The 23,774-nt window shown below is 43.3% G+C and overlaps 1 protein-coding gene and 1 pseudogene across 1 annotated transcript; one reads left to right on the top strand and one right to left on the bottom strand.

Annotated features, from left to right (window-relative positions):
- The first annotated feature begins 2,307 nt into the window (after positions 1 to 2,307).
- Positions 2,308 to 15,209, top strand: LOC127906218 (olfactory receptor 1500-like; annotated as a pseudogene).
- A 653-nt stretch (positions 15,210 to 15,862) lies between these two features.
- LOC127906217 (uncharacterized) lies at positions 15,863 to 22,832 on the bottom strand. The gene is made up of 11 exons (XM_052457499.1): positions 22,828 to 22,832; positions 18,593 to 18,699; positions 18,361 to 18,465; positions 18,148 to 18,273; positions 17,961 to 18,002; positions 17,134 to 17,238; positions 16,922 to 16,942; positions 16,673 to 16,756; positions 16,401 to 16,484; positions 16,129 to 16,233; positions 15,863 to 16,023 (listed from the first exon to the last, which is right to left on the bottom strand). The coding sequence occupies exons 1-11, from the start codon at positions 22,830 to 22,832 to the stop codon at positions 15,863 to 15,865; spliced, it is 945 nt and encodes a 314-aa protein (XP_052313459.1).
- Positions 22,833 to 23,774: the final 942 nt, after the last annotated feature.

Raw genomic sequence — 23,774 nt, 5'->3', positions numbered from 1 at the left:
TGTTCACATCACATTACACATTACACCGTGTTCACATTACACCATGTTCACATTACACCATGTTCACATTACACCATGTTCACATTACACCATGTTCACATTACACCATGTTCACATTACACCATGTTCACATTACACTGTGTTCACATTACCACATTACACCATGTTCACATTACACCATGTTCACATTACACCATGTTCACATTACACCATGTTACACATTACACCACGTTCACATTACACCATGTTTCACATTACACATTACACCATGTTCACATTACACTGTGTTCACATTACACCATTACACCATGTTCACATTACACCATGTTCACATTACACATTACACCATGTTCACATTACACCATGTTCACATTACACCATGTTCACATTACACCATGTTCACATTACACATTACACCATGTTCACATTACACTGTGTTCACATTACACATTACACCAATCACATTACACATTACACCATGTTCACATTACACCATGTTCACATTACACCATGTTCACATTACACCATGTTCATTCACATTACACATTACACCATGTTCACATTACACATTACACCATGTTCACATTACACCATGTTCACATTACACCATGTTCACATTACAACATGTTCACATTACACATTACACACAATGTTCACATTACACATTACACCATGTTCTCATATTATTACATTCACATTACACCATGTTCACATTACACCGTGTTCACATTACACCATGTTCACATTACACCATGTTCACATTACACCACACATTACACCATGTTCACATTACACATTACACCATGTTCACATTACACCATGTTCATGTTCATTACACCATGTTCACATTACACCATGTTCACATTACACAGTTCACATTACACATTGTCATACCCACATTACACCATGTTCACATTACACAGTGTTACACATTACACATTACACCATGTTCACATTACACCACCGTGTTCACATTACACCATGTTCACATTACACCATGTTTCACATTACACCGTGTTCACATTACACCATGTTCACATTACACAGTGTTCACATTACACCATGTTCACATTACACCATGTTCACATTACACCATGTTCACATTACACCATGTTCACATTACACCATGTTCACATTACACCATGTTCACATTACACATTACACCATGTTCACATTACACCATGTTCACATTACACCATGTTTACATTAAAACTGTTCACATTACACATTACACCATGTTCACATTAAAACTGTTCACATTACACCACACATTACACCATGTTCACATTAAAACTGTTCACATTACACATTACACCATGTTCACATTACACCATGTTCACATTACACCATGTTCACATTACACATTACACCATGTTCACATTACACCATGTTCACATTACACCATGTTCACATTACACCATGTTCACATTACACCATGTTCACATTACACATTACACCATGTTCACATTACACATTACACCATGTTCACATTACACCATGTTCACATTACACATTACACCATGTTCACATTACACATTACACCATGTTCACATTACACCACACATTACACCATGTTCACATTAAAACTGTGTTCACATTAAAACTGTGTTCACATTACACCATGTTTACATTACACCATGTTTACATTAAAACTGTGTTCACATTAAAACTGTGTTCACAGTCCACCATATCTGTTCTGATAGAGAAGACATTGCCACCAGCTCTGGCCAGGGATGAAATGATTCTGTGAGGGACATGAATTGTTCACATTACACATTACACCATGTTCACATTACACCATGACAACAGTGACATCAGCATGTTCACATTACACCAGGGTTCACATTACACATTACACCAGGTTTTTTATTGGCTGTTCACATTAAAAACTGGCTGTCCTTTCAAAAGGGCATGCTGGGTATAAGGCTGGGGAGGATCTGTCATGAACGGGACACAGTGACATCACACAGGTTTTTTATTGGCTCTGGGGGCTCTGTATAAGGCTGGGAGGAGGTAAGGATGGAGAGATGTAGGTTGTCTCTTTATATTTGTGTCACTTCATGTCTGTTACGTGAGGTGAGGATGGAGAGAGATCAAACAGGTTCTTCAACATCTCTATTCTCTCTCTCTCTCTCTCTCTCTCTCTCTCTCTCTCTCTCTCTCTCTCTCTCCTGCAGCTAAAACTATTTTAGATGAGTAATTAACCATTTCAGGATAGGCTTTAGTGTCTATCTATCTTCATGTATGAGAGGTTTTCTCTGATTTTGTCTCTCTCATCCCTCCCTCCCCCACCTTCCCCAATACAGTATGTTTGAGGGAGATGAGAACTACACACGTGTGTCAGAGTTTGTGATCGTGGGCTTCCCGGGCTCCATCCATCCTTCTTCCATCTGGTGGCCTGGTTCTTCTTCTGCGTCTATGTGACCACGGTGGTGGGGAACTTCCGCTGGCTGTGCTGTTTGCCCTGGAGCACAGCCTGCAGAAACCCATGTACATCATCATGCTCAGCCTGGCTCTGTCAGATATAGGTAAGATACTCAGCCTGGTTCTGTCAGATATAGTTTATATACTCAGTCTGGTTCTGTCAGATATAGGTAAGATGCTCAGCCTGGTTCTGTCAGATATAGGTAAGATAACCCAGCATGGTTCTGTCAGATATAGTTTATATACTCAGTCTGGTTCTGTCAGATATAGGTTAGATACTCAGCCTGGTTCTGTCAGATATAGGTAAGATGCTCCAGCATGGTTCTGTCAGATATAGGTAAGATGCTCAGCCTGGTTCTGTCAGATATAGGTAAGATGCTCAGCCTGGTTCTGTCAGATATAGTTTATATACTCAGTCTGGTTCTGTCAGATATAGGTAAGATGCTCAGCCTGGTTCTGTCAGATATAGGTTATATTCTCAGCCTGGTTCTGTCAGATATAGGTAAGATGCTCAGCATGGTTCTGTCAGATATAGGTAAGATGCTCAGCCTGGTTCTGTCAGATATAGGTAAGATGCTCAGCCTGGTTCTGTCAGATATAGGTAAGATGCTCAGCCTGGTTCTGTCAGATATAGGTTAGATTCTCAGCCTGGTTCTGTCAGATATAGGTAAGATGCTCAGCCTGGCTCTGTCAGATATAGGTAAGATGCTCAGCCTGGTTCTGTCAGATATAGGTAAGATGCTCAGCCTGGTTCTGTCAGATATAGTTTATATACTCTATCTGGTTCTGTCAGATATAGGTTAGATATTTCAGCCTGGTTCTCTGTCAGATATAGGTAAGATGCTCAGCATGGTTCTGTCAGATATAGGTAAGATGCTCAGCCTGGTTCTGTCAGATATAGGTAAGATGCTCAGCCTGGTTCTGTCGGATATATGTTAGATACTCAGCCTGGTTCTGTCGGATATAGGTAAGATGCTCAGCCTGGCTCTGTCAGATATAGTTTATATACTCAGTCTGGTTCTGTCAGATATAGGTTAGATACTTTCAGCCTGGTTCTGTCAGATATAGTTTATATACTCAGTCTGGTTCTGTCAGATATAGTTTATATACTCAGCCTGGTTCTGTCAGATATAGGTAAGATGCTCAGTCTGGTTCTGTCAGATATAGGTTAGATACTCAGCCTGGTTCTGTCAGATATAGGTAAGATACTCAGCCTGGTTCTGTCAGATATAGTTTATATTCTCAGTCTGGTTCTGTCAGATATAAGTAAGATGTCAGCATGGTTCTGTCAGATATAAGTAAGATGCTCAGCCTGGTTCTGTCAGATATAGTTTATATTCTCAGCCTGGTTCTGTCAGATATAGGTAAGATGCTCAGTCTGGTTCTGTCAGATATAGGTAAGATGCTCAGCCTGGTTCTGTCAGATAAAGGAGTCATGTTAGAATGTCTGTTCTTTTTAAATGTGAACTCTGTCTTGCTCCTTCCTTCCCCAATTAGACTGCTGAGGGAGTTTAAATGTGTCTTGCTGGGCACAGACATCAATGAGAGAGGCGAGCTCATGAGAGAAAGAGTGTGCTGTTAAAATGTGTCCCAATACCTGCCTCCTTTAATCACATGGAGAGTCCCTCTCTGACGTCACAGTCAGTATGTACAAATGTGTTGTCTTTAATCGGTGATGACCTCCATCCAATGAAGGTCATTTTAACAGGGTCGCTGTGTCTATTTTCCCTCTTAGAGTCAGTGGCTACAACTCTAGGTTGAGGATCTCCTTCCCTTCCTGTCTGTGTCTCAATAGTCTAATGTGGTCTCTCCACCCTCCCTACTCTCTCCCTACCCACCTCTACTCCCCTCCTCTCCCTACCCACATCTCCCTTTCCCGCCTCCCTCTACTCCCCACCTCTCCCCTACCCACCTCTACTCCCCCCTCCTCTCCCCCATCCCATCTCCCTTTCCCGCCTCACCTCGACTCCCCACCTCTCCTCCCCTCCTCCCTCTCCCACCCTTCCACCTCTCCTTCCCACCTCTCCCCTTCCTCCCCCTCCTCTCCATTTCCCACCTCTCTTCCCCCTCCTCCCACCCTTCCATTTCCCCCCCTCTCCTCTCCTCCCCTCCCTCCACCCTTCCCACCTCTCCTTCCCCCTCCTCTCTCCCCTTCCCACCTCTCCTTCCCCCTCCTCCACCCCTTCCCACCTCTCCTTCCCCTCCTCTCCCCTTCCAACCTCTCCTTCCTTCCTCCTCCACCCTTTCCCACCTCTCCTTCCCTCCTCTCCCTTCCCACTTCTCCTTCCCCCTCCTCCACCCTTCCCACCTCTCCTTTTCCCCGTCCTCTCTCCCTTCCCACCTCTCCTCTCCTTCCCCTCCTCCACCCTTCCCACCTCCTTCCCTCCTCTCCCCTTCCCACCTCTCCTTCCCCTCCCCTCCACCCTCTCCCACTTCTCCTTCCCCTCCTCTCCCTCTCTTCCCACCTCTCCTTCCCTCCTCCACCCTTCCCACCTCTCCTTCCTCCTCTCCCCTTTTCCCACCTCTCCTTCCCCTCCTCCACCCTTCCCACCTCCTTCCCCTCTCCTTCCCACCCTCCTCTCCTTCCTTCTCCACCCTTCCCACCTTCCCCTCCTCCTCCCCCTTCCCATCTCTCCTTCCCCTCCTCTCCCCTTCCCACCCCTTCCACCTCCTCCTTCCTTCCCCCTCCTCTCCTCCCCTTCCCACCTCTCCTTCCCCCTCCTCTCCCTTTCCCACCTCTCCTTCCTCCTCCTCTCCCCTCTTCCCACCTCTCCTTCCCCCTCCTCCACCCTTCCCACCTCTCCTTCCCCTCTCCTCCTTCCCACCTCCTCCTTCCCTCCTCTCCCCTTCCCACCTCTCTCCTTTTCCTCCTCTCTCCATTTCCCACCTCCTCCCTCCTTCCCCTTCCTCCAAAAATGTCCCACCCTCCTTCCCCTCCTCTCCCCCTTCCCACCTCTCCTTCCCCCTCCTCCACCCTTCCCACCTCTCCTTCCCCTCCTCCACCCTTCCCACCTCTCCTTCCCCTCCTCTCCCTTCCCACCTCTCCTTACCCCTCCTCCACCCCTTCCCACCTCTCTCCCCCCCTCCTCCCCTTCCCACCTCTCCTTCCCCTCCTCTCCCCCTTCCCACCTCTCCTTCCTCCCTCCTCCTTTCCCATTCCCACCTCTCCTTCCCTCCTCTCCCCTCCCCTTCCCACCTCTCCTCCCCTCCCCTTCCCACCTCTCCTTCCCCCTCCTCTCCCCTTCCCACCTCTCCTTCCCCCCTCCTCCACCCTTCCCACCTCTCCTTCCCCTCCTCTCCCTTCCCTCCTCCTCCTCCTCCTCCTCCCTCTCCCCTTCCCACCTCTCCTTCCCTCCTCTCCCTTCCCACCTCTCCTTCCCCCTCCTCTCCCCTTCCCACCTCTCCTTCCCCCTCCTCTCCCCTTCCCACCTCTCTAGGTTTTGCCACAGTGGCCCTTCCCAATCTGATAGCTCGGTGGTGGTGGAACGACGGGAGGATCTCCTTCCATACCTGCATGTTCCAGGAACAAATGATCCACTATTTTGGAACGCTCAACTCTCTCATTATGTTGACCATGGCTATGGACCGGTACCTGGCAATATGTCACCCTCTCAGGTAACATAGATCTATATAACCCTAAACCTAACTCTCTCATTATGATGACCATGGCTATGGACCGGTACCTGGGAATATGTCACCCTCTCAGGTAACATAGATCTATATAACCCTAAACCTAACTCTCTCATTATGATGACCATGGCTATGGACCGGTACCTGGGAATATGTCACCCTCTCAGGTAACATAGATCTATATAACCCTAAACCTAACTCTCTCATTATGATGACCATGGCTAAGGACCGGTACCTGGGAATATGTCACCCTCTCAGGTAACATAGATCTATATAAAGGCAGCACCCCACATCTCTCTGATTCAGAGGGGTTGGGTTAAATGCAGAAGACACATTTCAGTTGATTGCATTCAGTTGTACAACTGACTAGGTATCCCCTATTCCCCCTACCCCTAACCTTAACCCTCTCATCATGATAAACATAGCTATGGGCCGGTACCTGGCTATCAGGTAACAACAACAATATCTCATTAATATGAGTTATGATGTCATTGATGAAAAATACATACAAGTGAAATGGGAGAACCACTATTTTTTTGGTCCTCCCCCCCATCCCTCTTTCTCCTCATCTTTCTCCACATCTCACCATCCTCTCTCACTCTGTCCCCTCTTCTTCTCTCCCCTCTCACCATCCTCTCTCACTCTCTCCCCCTCTTCTTCTCTCCTCTCACCATCCTCTCTCACTCTCTCCCCTCTTCTTCTCTCCCCATCTTCACCATCCTCTCTCACTCTCTCCCTTTCTTCTTCTCTCCCCCGTACCTTCCTCTTCCCCATCTCACTCTCTTCTTCTCTCCCCATCTCACCATCCCTTCATCTCCCCATCTCACTCATCCTCTCTCAATCTCTCTTCTCTCTTTCTTCTCTTCTTCTTCCCCATCTCACTCTCTTCTTTCTCCCCATCTCACCATCCTCTCTCACTCTCTTTCTTCTCTCCCCATCTCACCATCCCTCTCTCAATCTCTCTTCCTTCTTCTCTCCCCTCAAGTACCTTCCTCTTCCCCATCTCACTTTCTTCTTTCTCTCCCTATCTCCCCATCCCTCTCTCACTCTCTCCCCTCTTCTTATCTCCCCATACTCTTCCTCTTTCCCCATCTCACTCTCAACTTCTCTCCCCTCTCACCATCCCTCTCTCTCTCTCTCTCTCTCTTCTTCTCTCCCCCATACCTCCTCTCTCTCCCTCCGTCCCCTGCTCTCTCCTTTCCAGATATCCTATGTTGATGACCAACCGACAATGAGTGGTCTAACAGTCTTCCTGGATATCAGCCCAAGTGGCACCTGGCATCGTCACCATAGACTTCAGCAGGGTACTGTCGTGATATTGATGGCTTGGTTGTTAAGCATGTGTGCCACTATTGGGGAAACTAGATTTAGTCTCCAAATGAATTGCACATAAATGAACAATTGTTGTCTCTCAAATACATCGCTACAGATTTTTGGATAGCTAGCTAGAGAATATCAGCCACATTAGCATGGACAGTCAAAACATCTCAAAACAAGACCTAGAATTATTTTTGCTGAATCTCTGATTGTTCAGAATCACAACACCGAATGGACTCTGCCTCATCGATGCGAGCGTCCCAGGGGAGGGAGTTGTTCCTTCAATCATTCAATCAATCATTCAATTAATCATTCAATCAAACAAATTTATATATATTTTTTGCAAAACCTTGAAATCAGCCCTTGCCTTAACAGGAAGCCAGTGTAGGGAGACTAGCACTGGAGTAATATGATCAAATGTTTTGCTTCTAGTCAGGATTCTAGCAGCCGTATTTAGCACTAACTGAAGTTTATTTAGTGCTTTATCCGGGTAACCGGAAAGTAGAGCATTGCAGTAGTCTAACCTAGAAGTAACAAAAGCATGGATTCATTTTTTCTGCATCATTTTGGACAGAAAGTTTCTGATTTTTGCAATGTTACGTAGATGGAAAAAAGCTGTCCTTGAAACAGTCTTGATATGTTCGTCAAAAAGAGAGATCAGGGTCCAGAGTAAATTTGAGGTCCTTCACAGTTTTATTTGATATGACTGTACAACCATCAAGATGAATTGTCAGATTCAACAGAAGTTCTCTTTGTTTCTTGGGACCTAGAACAAGCATCTCTGTTTTTTCCAAGTTTAAAACTTTTAAATATGCCGCCATCCACTTCCTTATGTCTGAAACACAGGCTTCCAGGGAGGGCAATTTTGGGGCTTCACCATGTTTCATCGAAATGTACAGCTGTGTGTCATTCACGTACCAGTGAAAGTTAACATTATGTTTCCAAATGACATCACCAAGAAGTAAACTATGAAGTGAAACCAATAGTGGTCCTAAAACGGAGCTTTGATGAACACTGAAATATACAGTTGATTTGTCAGGACAAACCATCCACAGAGACAAATTGATATCTTTCCGACAGATAAGATCTAAACCAGGCCAGAACTTGTCAGTGTAGACCAGCTTGGGTTTCCAATCTCTCCAAAAGAATGTGGTGATCGATGGTATCAAAAGCAGCACTAAGGTCTTGAGCACGAGGACAGATGCAGAGCCTCGGTCTGACACCATTAAAGGTAATTTACCACCTTAATGAGTGCAGTCTCAGTGCTAGTGATGGGGTTCTAAAACCAGACTGAAGCATTGCGTATACATTGTTTGTCTTCAGGAAGGCAGTGAGTTGCTGCACAACAGCTTTTGATTTTTTTTTTTTGAGAGGAATGGAAGATTCGATATAGGCCGATATTTTTTTATATTTTCTGGGTCAAGGTTTGGCTTTTTCAAGAGAGGCTTTATTACTGCCACTTTTAGTGAGTTTGGTACACATCCGGTGGATAGAGAGCCATTTATTATGTTCAACATAGGAGGGCCAAGCACAGGAAGCAGCTCTTTCAGTAGATTAGTTGGAATAGGGTCCAGTATGCAGCTTGAAGTTTTAGAGGCCATGATTATTTTCATCATTGTGTTAAGAGATATAGTACTAAAACACTTTAGTGTCTCCCTTGATCCTAGGTCCTGGCAGAGTTGTGCAGACTCAGGACAACTGAGCTTTGGAGAAATACGCAGATTTAAAGAGGAGTCCGTAATTTGCTTTCTCATAATCATAATCTTTCCCTCAAAGAAGTTCATGAATTTATCACTGCAGAAGTGAAAGTCATCCTCTCTTGGGGAATGCTGCTTTTTAGTCAGCTTTCATACAGTATCAAAAAGGAATTTCGGATTGTTCTTATTTTCCTCAATTAAGTTAGAAAATAGATGATCGAGCAGCAGTGAGGGCTCTTCGATACTTTAAGGTACTGTCTTTCCAAGCTAACGAAGACTTCCAGTTTGGCGGAGCGCCATTTTCGGTCCAATTTTCTGGAAGCTTGCTTCAGAGCACGGTTATTTTCTGTATACCAGGGAGCTAGTTTCTCATGACAAATGTTTTTTGTTTTTAGGGGTGCGACTGCATCTAGGGTATTACGGAAGGTTAAATTGAGTTCCTTAGTTAGGTGGGTAACTGATGTTTGTCCTCTGACGTCCTTGGTAGGTGGAGGGAGTCTGAAGGGCATCTAGGAATCTTTGTGTTGTCTGAGAATTTATAGCACAGCTTTTGATACTCCTTGGTTGGAGTCTGAGCAGATTATTTGTTGCGATTGCAAACGTAATACAATGGTGGTCCGATAGTCCAGGATTATGAGGAAAAACATTAAGATCCACAACATTTATTCCATGGGACAAAACTAGGTCCAGAGTATGACTGTGACAGTGAGTGGGTCCAGAGACATGTTGGCCAAAACCCACTGAGTCGATGATGGCTTCGAAAGCCTTTGGAGTGGGTCTGTGGACTTTTCCACGTGACTATTGAAGTCACCAAAAAGTTACAATATTCTCATGACTACAAGGTCCGATAGGAATTAGGGAACTCAGTGAGGAACGCTGTATATGGCCCAGGAGGCCTGTAAACAGTAGCTATAAAAAAAGTGATGGAGTAGGCTGCATAGATTTCATGACTAGAAGCTTGTTTTTTTGTCAATTGAAATTTGCTATCAGAATGTTACGGTCACTTGTGTAACCAGGAGGCAAGGCCTCATTTAACACAGTAAATTCATCAGGCTTAAGCCATGTTTCAGTCAGCGTGCTGCCTGGCATGCAGCCTATCTCATTGTGGAGCTAGGGAGTTAGAGCCCTGTCTATGTTCGTAGATAAGATGAGCAATCTCCAGCTAGGAGGAGTCCGTTACTCCTCAGCAGACCAGGCTTGGTCCTGTTTGTGGGTGAGTCCAGAAAGAGGGCCACTATCTACAAATGCCATCTTTTGGGAGGGGCAGAAAACAGTTTTCAACTAGCGATTGAGTTGTGAGACTCTACTGTAGAGCTCATCACTCCCCTAACTGGGAGGGGGCCAGAGACAATTACTCGATGCCGACACATCTTTCTAGCTGATTTACACGCTGAAGCTATGATGCTCTTGGGTGACCACTGACTGTTTCATCCAACATTGTTGGTGCCGACATGGATAACAATATCCCTATTCTCTCTACACTCACCAGTTTTAGCTTTAGCCAGCACCATCTTCAGATTAGCCTTAACGCGGTAGCCCTGCCCCTGGTAAACAGTGTATGATCGCTGGATGATTCGTTTTAAGTCTAATACTGCGGGTAATGGAGTCGCCAATGACTAAGGTTTTCAATTTGTCAGAGCTAATGGTGGGAAGCTTCGGTGTCTCAGACCCATTAATGGGAGGAGTAGAGACCAGAGAAGGCTCAGCCTCTGACTCCGACCCGTTTCTTAATAGGGAAAAACGGTTGAAAGTTTGTCGTCTGAATGAGTGACACCAGTTGTGCATTCCAACAGCATTTCCCTCCAGAAGCCATGAGAAATTGTGAGGCTGCGGAGGCTGTGCGAAGGGATTTATACTACTCTCTGCATTTATTGGTGGCACAGACGCTGTTTTGTCCTTTCCTACACTTAAATGACCCTTGCCTAACGATTGTGTCTGAAGCTGGGCTTGCAGCACAGCTATCCTCGCCATAAGGCGATATTTCTCCTGTATATTATGAGTACAGCGACTGCAATTAGAAGGCATAACGTTAATGTTACTACTTAGCTTCGACTGGCGGAGGTCTTGATGAACCCCGGCCCAGATAAAGAGTCCGGGGTGAAAAATTGAATGAAAAGGTTGAGTGAGGGGAAAAATAAAATTATATAAAACGGTATTTTAAAAAGTAAAACCGTAAAGTTGGCTGGTAGGCAGGTAGGCAGGTAGGCAGGTAGGCGGGTAGGCGGATAGGCGGGTAGGCAGGTAGGCAGATAGGCAGGTAGGCAGGTAGGCAGGTAGGCAGGTAGGCAGGTAGGCAGATAGGCGGGTAGGCGGATAGGCAGGTAGGCAGGTAGACAGGTAGGCAGGTAGGCAGGTAGGCAGGTAGGCAGGTAGGCAGGTAGGCAGGTAGGCAGGTAGGCAGGTAGGCAGATAGGCAGGTAGGCAGGTAGACAGGCAGGCAGGTAGGCAGGTAGCGAAGAAAGGTTAACAACAATCCGCACAGCGGCGCGTAAACAAGCCTACAAGTTGTGACAGGAAACCCACTTCCTGACACTACGATTCTGTTTGCTCTTTGTGATCTATGTTCGTCTTTAATGGACATTACTGGTGTAAAAGGCCTATAAATTAATCTTATTGATTGGGAATGACACTTCTCTAAACTCTTATTCACCTCCCAGAAAGTAGCGTTGACCTGATCTTTAGAACCTATGGTGCACTTTGGGATCTGGGCCGGGTTGACATTGACAATGACTGTGTTTGTTTGTTTATCTCCCAGAAAGTGTCATTCTGTGGTCCCAACCGTATCCTCCATGTCTACTGTGATGCTATAGCACTGACTAGGCTGTCCTGCTCCAACATGGTGGTGATCAATAATAGCTCCTATGGGCTGGCCATGTTTGTCCTCCTCGTCCCCCCTCTCCCTTATCATCTTCTCCTACATCAGCATCATCGTCACCGTGATGCGCATGGCCAACGCACAGGTCAGAGACAGTGTGTTTGGAAGGTGGGGCTGGATGTGTATGGGTTGGAGGGGGGTTGTGCTTGTGTCCCTAATTCCAACTACTCTGTCCTACACCTTACCCCTAACCCTAGCCCATTCCGCTAACCCTAATCCATAACCCACTACATATCTCTATACTAACCCTAACCCACTACATCTCTGTCCTAACCCTAACCCACTACATCTCTGTCCTAACCCTAACCCACTATATCTCTCTGTCCTAACCCTAACCCACTACATCTCTCTGTCCTAACCTTAACCCACTACATCTCTCTGTCCTAACCCTAACCCACTACATCTCTCTGTCCAACCCACTGCATCTCTGTCCTAACCCACTGCATCTCTGTCCTAACCCCTAACCCACTACATCTCTCTGTCCTAACCCACTATATATCTCTGTCCTAACCCTAATCCACTACATTTCTCTGTCCTAACCTACTACATCTCTCTGTCCTAACCCTAACCCACTATATATCTCTGTCCTAACCCTAACCCACTACATATCTCTGTCCTGACCCTAACCCACTATATCTCTCTGTCCTAACCCTAACCCACTACATCTCTCTGTCCTAACCCTAACCCACTACATCTCTCTGTCCTAACCCTAACCCACTACATATCTCTGTCCTAACCCTAACCCACTACATCTCTCTGTCCTAACCCTAACCCACTACATATCTCTGTCCTAACCCTAACCCACTACATCTGTCTGTCCTAACCCTAACCCACTATATCTCTCTGTCCTAACCCTAACCCACTACATATCTCTGTCCTAACTGTCCTAACCCACTATATCTCTCTGTCCTAACTCCTAACCCACTATGTCTCTCTGTCCTAACCCACTACATTCCTCTGTCCTAACCCTAACCCACTACATCTCTGTCCTAACCCTAACCCACTGTGTCTCTCTGTCCTAACCCACTACATCTCTCTGTCCTAACCCTAACCCAATACATCTCTCTGTCCTAACCCACTATGTCTCTGTCCTAACCCACTACATCTCTCTGTCCTAACCCACTACATGTCTCTGTCCTGACCCTAACCCACTATATCTCTGTCCTAACCCTAACCCACTGCATCTCTCTCTGTCCTAACCCTAACCCACTACATATCTCTGTCCTAACCCTAACCCACTATATCTCTGTCCTAACCCTAACCCACTACATCTCTCTGTCCTAACCCTAACCCACTACATCTCTCTGTCCTAACCCTAACCCACTACATCTCTCTGTCCTAACCCTAACCCACTACATCTCTGTCCTAACCCTAACCCACTATATCTCTGTCCTAACCCTAACCTACTACATCTCTCTGTCCTAACCCACTACATCTCTCTGTCCTAACCCTAACCCACTATATCGCTCTGTCCTAACCCTAACCCACTAAATATCTCTGTCCTGACCCTAACCCACTATATCTCTCTGTCCTAACCCTAACCCACTACATCTCTCTGTCCTAACCCACTACATCTGTCTGTCCTAACCCACTATGTCTCTGTCCTAACCCACTACATTTCTCTGTCCTAACCCACTATATCTCTCTGTCCTAATCCATAACCCACTACATCTCTCTGTCCTAACCCACTACATCTCTGTCCTAACCCACTACATCTCTCTGTCCTAACCCACTATATCTCTCTGTCCTAACCCTAACCCACTATGTCTCTCTGTCCTAACCCTAACCCACTACATCTCTCTGTCCTAACCCTAACCCACTATATCTCTGTCCTAACCCTAACCCACTACATCTCTCTGTCCTAACCCTAACCCACTACATCTCTGTCCTAACCCTAACCCACTACATCTCTCTGTCCTAGCCCACTACATCTCTGTCCTAACCCACTACATCTAACCCACTAAATCTATCTGTCCTTACCCACTATATCTCTCTGCCCTAACCCTAACCCACCATATCTCTGTCCTAACCCACTACATATCTCTGTCCTGACCCTAACCCACTATATCTCTCTGTCCTAACCCCTAACCCACTGTGTCTCTCTGTCCTAACCCCAAACCCACCGGGTCTCTCTGCCCTAACCCACCATATCTCTCTGTCCTAACCCTAACCCACTGTGTCTCTCTGCCCTAACCCTAACCCACTGTGTCTCTCTGCCCTAACCCCTAACCCACTACATCTCTCTGCCGTAACCCCTAACCCACTGTGTCTCTGCCCTAACCCCTAACCCACCGGGTCTCTCTGCCCTAACCCCTAACCCACTGTGTCTCTCTGCCCTAACCCCTAACCCACCGGGTCTCTCTCTGCCCTAACCCCTAACCCACTGTGTCTCTCTGTCCTAACCCCAAACCCACCGGGTCTCTGCCCTAACCCACCATATCTCTGTCCTAACCCTAACCCACTGTGTCTGCCCTAACCCTAACCCACTGTGTCTCTCTGCCCTAACCCCTAACCCACCGGGTCTTCCTGCCCTAACCCCTAACCCACTGTGTCTCTCTGCCCTAACCCCTAACCCACCATATCTCTGTCCTAACCCCCTAACCCTCCGGGTCTCTCTGCCCTACCCCCTAACCCACCGGGTCTCTCTGCCCTAACCCCTAACCCACCGGGTCTCTCTGCCCTAACCCCTAACCCACCGGGTCTTCCTGCCCTAACCCCTAACCCACTGTGTCTCTGTCCTAACCCTAACCCACTGTGTCTCTCTGCTCTAACCCCTAACCCACCGGGTCTCTGCCTTAACCCTAACCCACTGGGTCTCTGCCCTAACCCCTAACCCACCGGGTCTTCCTGCCCTAACCCCCTAACCCACCGGGTCTTCCTGCCCTAACCCTAACCCACCGGGTCGCTCTGCCCTAACCCCTAACCCACCGGGTCTTCCTGCCCTAACCCCCTAACCCACCGGGTCTTCCTGCCCTAACCCCTAACCCACCGGGTCTCTCTGCCCTAACCCCTAACCCACCGGGTCTTCCTGCCCTAACCCCTAACCCACCGGGTCTTCCTGCTCCTAACCCTAACCCACCGGGTCTCTCTGCCCTAACCCTAACCCACTGAGCGATTTTCTCCAACTTTCTCCTCTCTATCCCAGGGCAGACGGAAAACCTTCTTCTACCTGTGGTACTCAGGGATGTCTCATTCTTATCTACTACATCCCCCGCTTCATAGTCTACTCCACGCCCTACATGCCCAACGTGACAATTACTCCCTGATCTCCGTCTGCCTCAGCCTCATGTATAGGTAGGTAGACCACAGATTAGAGAGGTGCGCCACATTTCTAGGGTTTGGGAAAAGGGCAGAATACTCATTTACGTTTGAATCAAATGGACAATAAAGCTGCTCCAGGGGTGTGTTAGTGTTTTCAAGGGGGTTTGTAAAACGCAAAAATATTTATTTTTCCGCGGCAACTGACAAAGTCAACTTGTTCTGATGTGGTCCTTCTATTCTACAGCCTGTTCCCCCAGTGGCCAACCCGTTCATCTACTGTTTCAGGACCAAGGAGATCAGAAAACCATCCTGGGGCGATGGAGACAGCGTTGTGGGAATAGCCGGACAGAACCGCGGAAACCCAACACCGTGGCTGTTATCACTAGATGAGATACCACACACTGGGGGTTATAGGGTTATAACATGTTATAATACAAGTAGGATAGCCATCCTGGGGTGCTGGGAACAGGGCTGGAAGAACAACATTCTGCCTGTCATCAATAGACGAGGGGTTAGGTTATAACATGTTAATTCAGATATATAAACATGTTATTTCAGGGTAATGACATGTTAATTCAGGGTTATAACATGTTAATTCAGGTTATAACATGTTAATTCAGGGTTATAACATGTTAATTCAGATATATAACATGTTATTTCAGGGTAAATGACCTGTTAATTCAGGGTTATAACATGTTAATTCAGGGTAATGACCTGTTAATTCAGGGTTATAACATGTTAATTCAGATATATAACATGTTAATTCAGGGTAATGACCTGTTAATTCAGATATATAACATGTTATTTCAGGGTAATGACCTGTTAATTCAGGGTTATAATATGTTAATTCAGGGTAATGACCTGTTAATTCAGATATATAACATGTTAATTCAGGTTATAACATGTTATTTCAGGGTAAATGACCTGTTAATTCAGATATATAACATGTTAATTCAGATATATAACATGTTAATTCAGGGTTATAACATGTTATTTCAGGGTAATGACCTGTTAATTCAGAGTTATGACCTGTTACATTCAGATATATAACATGTTAATTCAGAGTTATGACCTGTTAATTCAGGGTAATGACCTGTTAATTGTGATATATAACATGTTAATTCAGATATATAACATGTTAATTCAGGATAAACATGTTATTTCAGGGTAATGACCTGTTAATTCAGAGTTTTGACCTGTTAATTCAGATATATAACATGTTAATTCAGGGTAATGACCTGTTAATTCAGATATATAACATGTTATTTCAGGGTAATGACCTGTTAATTCAGGGTTATAACATGTTAATTCAGGGTAATGACCTGTTAATTCAGATATATAACATGTTAATTCAGATATATAATATGTTAATTCAGGTTATAACATGTTATTTCAGGGTATGACCTGTTAATTCAGATATATAACATGTTAATTCAGGGTTATAAATATGTTATTTCAGGGTAATGACCTGTTAATTCAGATATATAACATGTTAATTCAGATATATAACATGTTAATTCAGGGTTATAACATGTTATTTCAGGGTAATGACCTGTTAATTCAGAGTTATGACTCTGTTAATCAGATATATAACATGTTAATTCAGAGTTATGACCTGTTAATTCAGGGTAATGACCTGTTAATTCAGATATATAACATGTTATTCAGATATATAACATGTTAATTCAGGTTATAACATGTTATTTCAGGTAATGACCTGTTAATTCAGAGTTATGACCTGTTAATTCAGATATATAACATGTTAATTCAGGGTAATGACCTGTTAATTCAGATATATAACATGTTATTTCAGGGTAATGATCCTCTGTTAATTCAGGGTTATAACATGTTAATTCAGGGTAATGACCTGTTAATTCAGATATATAACATGTTATTCAGGGTTATAACATGTTATTTCAGGGTAATGACCTGTTAATTCAGATATATAACATGTTAATTCAGATATATAACATGTTAATTCAGGGTTATAACATGTTATTTCAGGGTAATGACCTGTTAATTCAGAGTTATGACCTGTTAATTCATATATATAACATGTTAATTCAGAGTTATGACCTGTTAATTCAGGGTAATGACCTGTTAATGCAGATATATAACATGTTAATTCAGATATATAACATGTTAATTCAGGGTTATAACATGTTATTTCAGGGTAATGACCTGTTAATTCAGAGTTATGACTCTGTTAATTCAGATATATAACATGTTAATTCAGGTAATGACCTGTTAATTCAGATATATAACATGTTATTTCAGGGTAATGACCTGTTAATTCAGGGTTATAACATGTTAATTCAGGGTAATGACCTGTTAATTCAGATATATAACATGTTATTTCAGGGTAATGACCTGTTAATTCAGATATATAACATGTTATTCAGATATATAAACATGTTAATTCAGGGTTATAACATGTTATTTCAGGGTAATGACCTGTTAATTCAGAGTTATGACCTGTTAATTCAGATATATCCTATGTTAATTCAGAGTTATGACCTGTTAATTCAGGGTAATGACCTGTTAATTCAGATATATAACATGTTAATTCAGATATATAACATGTTAATTCAGGGTTATAACATGTTATTTCAGGGTAATGACCTGTTAATTCAGATATATGAAACATGTTAATTCAGAGTTAGTGACATGTTCATTCAGATATATAACATGTTAATTCAGAGTTATGACCTGTTAATTCAGATATATAACATGTTAATTCAGAGTTATCAGGGGACCTGTTAATTCAGATATATAACATGTTAATTCAGAGTTATGACCTGTTAATTCAGATATATAACATGTTATTCAGGGTTATAACATATTAATTCAGGGTTATAACATGTTAATTCAGGGTTATGACATGTTAATTCAGATATATAACATGTTAATTCAGGGTTATGACTGTTAATTCAGGGTAATGACCTGTTAATTCAGAGTTATGACCTGTTAATTCAGATATATAACATGTTAATTCAGAGTTATGACCTGTTAATTCAGATATATAACATGTTAATTCAGAGTTATGACCTGTTAATTCAGAGTTATGACCTGTTAATTCAGATATATAACATGTTAATTCAGAGTTGTTGACCTAAATTAATTCAGATATATAACATGTTAATTCAGAGTTATGACATGTTAATTCAGATATATAACATGTTAATTCAGAGTTATGACCTGTTAATTCAGAGTTATGACCTGTTAATTCAGATATATAACATGTTAATTCAGAGTTATGACCTGTTAATTCAGATATATACCATGTTAATTCAGAGTTATGACCTGTTAATTCAGATATATAACATGTTACTCCAGAGTTATGACATGTTAATTCAGATATATAAATATGTTAATTCAGAGTTATGACCTGTTAATTCAGAGTTATGACATGTTAATTCAGATATATAACATGTTAATTCAGAGTTATGACATGTTAATTCAGATATATAACATGTTAATTCAGAGTTATGACATCTGTTAATTCAGATATATAACATGTTAATTCAGGGTTATGATATATAATGAATATAACAGACAACTCAACACTGTAGCTGTTATCACTAGACGAGACTCACACACACGTGGTTCTGTATCATTGTATAAAAATATATATCTGTTTCATCTTTAAAATATGACTTGCGTGTCAGTCTACTGAGTGGATCTCGTTGTTCGCTTGACATTCTGAAAATAGCATTTATTTGTATTTTTATAGTATCGTAACAAACAGTAAATCTAATTTTAAACAAGCCAGTTAATTGTGCTGTCTGATTAACTCTCAACCAGTATGGATGGATAATGTGGAGGAGAAGAGGGGAGGGGGAGGGGGGCAGAGGGCAGAGTGTCTTGTTTTGTTTGTCCCAGCAAGACGCTACACATGCTAAAATCGTCACCGGTCTCATCATCAGTCACACCTGACTTCATTTACTCCCTGATTTACTTACCCTTTATAGAGCACTCCTACCGCTATCAGTTGTCAGGTAGAATATGCTCTGTTTCTATCAGTTGTCAGGTAGAATATGCTCTGTTTCTATCAGTTGTCAGGTAGAATATGCTCTGTTTCCCGTTGTCGTTTCTCTTGTCTTGTATCGTTCTTACGTTCCTTATTATTAAACTCACAAACTGAAGCTTCCTGATTCCAAACTCGACATTACACCTCCCCTTTTATCATACATTATCCTCTGTTTATCATACATTATCCTCTGCTTATCATACAGTATCCTCTGTTTATCATACAGTATCCTCTGTTTATCATACATAATCCTCTGTTTGTTATACATTATCATATGATTATCATACATTATCCTCTGTTTATTATACATTGTCCACTGTTTATCATACATTCTCCTCTGTTTATCATAGATTATCCACTGTTTATCATACATTATCCTCTGTTTATTATAGATTATCCACTGTTTATCATACATTATCCTCTGTTTATTATACATTATCCTCTGTTTATCATACATTATCCTCTGTTTATCATTATCCATGTTTATCACGTGATCGTCTGTTTATCATACATTATCCTCTGTTTATCATACATGATCGTCTGTTTATCATACATTATCATCTGTTTATCATACATTATCCTCTGTTTATTATACATTGTCCTCTGTTTATTATACATTATCCTCTGTTTATCATACATTATCCTCTGTTTATCATACAGTGAAACAGTTAATCCTTTCCTTAAAGCAGTCCAACATCTTACCACTGCTACACCTGGCTATCAGGAGAGCCTTGTCTGGCAGTGAAACAGTTAATCCTTCCTTAAAGCAGTCCAACATCTTACCACTGCTACACCTGGCTATCTGTGGAGCCTTGTCTGGCAGTGAAACAGTTAATCCTTCCTTAAAGCAGTCCAACATCTTACCACTGCTACACCTGGCTATCAGGGGAGCCTTGTCTGGCAGTGAAACAGTTAATCCTTCCTTAAAGCAGTCCAACATCTTACCACTGCTACACCTGGCTATCAGGGATGCCTTGTCTGGCAGTGAAACAGTTCATTCAGCCTCATTTACTGCCCTTAAATAAACACAGCTGATATGGCTCACTTGCACATGTTTCTACGGACAATGGAGATGTAGAAATTATTGCATAAGGGGACGACGACCGCATAAGAGGCAATCTGTAATTTCAAATAAGACATGAATGAGCTAATATGGGAGGTATTCAATAAAAACCATTTGTTCAGCACTTTTGAAATGTACAGCGACAGAATTCTGAACATGGGCCGTTCTTACATTGTTCTCCTGTACACCAAGTCAGAGCTGTTGGATAAATACATGGGGGCATATAAGCAGACAATGAAAGGTCTTACAATATTCAATGATTCCATTTCTCTAAACAGGTTATAGGCTACATGTGCACCACCAGGTCAGAAGAGTAGGTGTAAAGGTTTAGGTGGAAAAGGCACATGGGCCACTAACAGCTGGCAGTGAACACAACATCCATTTTATATGACCTTCTTAGTTACAGTATAGATATCTCCTGGCATATTACATTATTTATGCAGCAGCACAGAATAAATTTTGGACTCACCTTGCTGTGCTGTCCTCACTTGAACAGGAAGGTGGCACGGCACGGTGGTCCTCTCGTGGGCAAATTGTGTCATGAAACCTTTTCAAATTCTGTCATTCTCTGGATTTATGGTGCTTTCAAGACAACTGGGAACTCTTGGGGGAAAGATAACAAGGTCGAATCAGGATGACATCAGAGATCTTCAGGTCGTAGAAAGAGGCCAGAGTTCCCAGACTTACAATTCCAAATTTCAAAATGTGTTTTCCCAGTCGGAGCTAGATTTATTGATGTTTTTGGCCAATGTTGAATCTTTATCATTTTAAGCTTGGAAAGAGACCCTTAAATCCAGACTAGGGACCACACCTACTCCACTGAATAGCAGGCTACTGGTTGCTTTGCAATGCTTGCAGTTCGCCACTGGTTCTTTCCAAACCACTCATTGTTGAATTTGCGATTTCCAACTTGTGTAAATGTTTATGTCCAATAAGCAGTGATCCGTTTTATCTATAATTTATCTTCATATGACAAGGATTAAACAGGATTAGCCAGTAGATTGTCGCTTGATTCTAAGATTAGCTAAGATTATAAAAATATGATGTTGACATGCTCAGTCCAATCAAAGCTACTGTAGATATAACGTGATTTGACGTCATTTTCTGTGGCCAATGAACTTGAGCCTTCTTGGATGGGCACTTCTAATGTAACTCTATGACAGCACCCAACAGTTTTGAATTTCTCCATGAGTGACAGAACACTGAGCCAATCACAGCGGCCGTGGCCCACTCCAACACCCGTCCAGTCAGCAGGAAAATAACTGTGGCATTTTTTGGACCTCTCCGTGGTGGGGCTCCTATCTGATGAGCAAAATAGAGGGAGCACTGGAATGAGGAAGCCACAGCATTTGGGTGGAGACCCGTCCTATTTGTCTGGGACGTGACAAACGGGCATAGTTGACCTGGGAGAACTGTTGGATGGGCTCGTGTTGTGGTAGAGAATCCTCTGCTTGTTGAGGTGAAGCCCCTCGTGGAATGTCGAGACGTTAGAAGACAAGCGAAACAAGGGCCTCTGACAAGGAAACATCCATAGCCGACCCAAATTGTGCCAGTTGGTCATGGGATTTGGCAAAAGTAGGTTTGGGACATCCTGTTCGTACTTTGAGCATCTGGGAATTATGTTCTGATTAACAGCTGCCCCCCATTTGTTAAGGTAACATCTTATGCTTCACGGAGTCGTGGCTGAACGACGACACTATCAACATACTGGTTGTTTATACACTGTACCGGCAGGATAGAACAGTGGCGTTCATTGACTACAGCTCAGCGTTCAACACCATAGTGCCCTCAAAACGCATCACTAAGCTAAGGAACCTGAGACTAAACACCTCCCTCTGCAACTGGATCCTGGACTTCCTGACGGTCAGCCCCCAGGTGGTAAGAGTAGGTAACAACACATCCACCACGCTGACCCTCAACACAAGGGCCCCTCAGGAGTGCGTTCTTAGGTACCTCCTGTACTCCATGTTCACTCATAACTGTAAGGGAATAACCTGCTGAAATGGACAAAAAATGAATGGAACTTATTGGCACCGTAAGAAATCAATTTGTCATGTTCTGACCTTTATTTTAGTTTTTTTTGTCTTTATTTTAGTATGGTCAGGGCGTGAGTTGGGGGGGGAGGGCAGTCTATGTTTTGTGTCTCTCTGTCTTTCTATTTCTGTGTTTGGCCTAGTATGGTTCTCAATCAGAGGCAGGTGTCGTTAGTTAGGTAGCCTTTTTCCACCTGTGTTTCGTGGGTGTTTATTTTCTGTTCTGTGTTTTGTGTGTGCACCGTACAGGACTGTTTCGGTTTCATTTCGTTCTCTTTGTTGTTTTATTATTTAGTGTTCTGAGCTATAAATAAATATAATGAACACTTACCACACTGCATCTTGGTCCGATTAGAGGAAGAAACCAGCCGGTACTTACCACACTGTGCATTGGATCCTTCTGACTGACTTACGGGACCGTTTCGGTTTGTTCACATTTATTGTTTTTATATTTTCTGTTCATGTTGAGTTTTTCTTATTATAACATGGACACTTACCGCATCTTGGTCCGATCTGAGGAAGAGGAAGAAACCAGCCGGTACTTACCACAGTGCATCTTGGTCCGATCAGAGGAAGAGGAAGAGGAAGAAACCAGCCGGTACACATTTGATGTTTTTGGAACTGGTGAATCTAATACGCCAACTCAGATTTTTTTTATATAAATTTGAACGTTATCAAACAAAACATACATGTGATTAATTTTTATTTCCACTTTTTGTGAAGGCTGTATTTTACTGGAAAATGGCTGTGCTTATTGTGGTTTGGTGGAGACCGAACATAATCGTTTGTAGTGCTTTAACTGAAAATACTATTTGAAATCGGACACTTTGGTGGGATTAACAACAAGATTACCTTTAAAATGATGTAAAACACATGTATGTTTTAGGAATTGTAATTATGAGATGTCTGTGGTTTGAATTTGGCGCCCTCTATTTTCACTGGGAGTTGTCATATCGATCTCGGTAGTGGGATTGAAGCCATAACAAGTTTAAGCCCCGCACCATGTCTCTCCATCCTTGCTGTTTGTGTGCTGTGTGTGTGTGTGTGTGTGTGTGTGTGTGTGTGTGTGTGTGTGTGTGTGTGTGTGTGTGTGTGTGTGTGTGTGTGTCTACCTGGGCGTGTGTGGTATGGAGATGTGCATTTTTAACCCTTCAGGAAACAACTCCTATGTCCCCAATTTAGGCACTTCCGCGCTGGGAAGCTGGTAAACACGAGGGAATCATGCGTTTAACTCTACCTCCGTGTGTGATTTGTTGTGTGTTGTGTGTGGTTTTTCTTTGACATCTGCTGGGAGAAATGACTGATTTACACAGAGGGTTGCCTAATCACACGTATGAAGTTTTGGAAAAGATGTGACATTTTTAACCCTTCGAAACAGCTCCTATGTCCCCATTTAAGGCACTTCCAGTCATGGCACAGGAAGCTGAAAGTAAACACTCTATCC

This window comes from Oncorhynchus keta, chromosome 11 (assembly GCF_023373465.1).
Source record: "Oncorhynchus keta strain PuntledgeMale-10-30-2019 chromosome 11, Oket_V2, whole genome shotgun sequence".
NCBI lineage: Eukaryota > Metazoa > Chordata > Actinopteri > Salmoniformes > Salmonidae > Oncorhynchus > Oncorhynchus keta.
The sequence above is the reverse complement of the archived record's forward strand: the minus strand, read 5'-3'. Positions and strand labels throughout refer to the sequence as shown.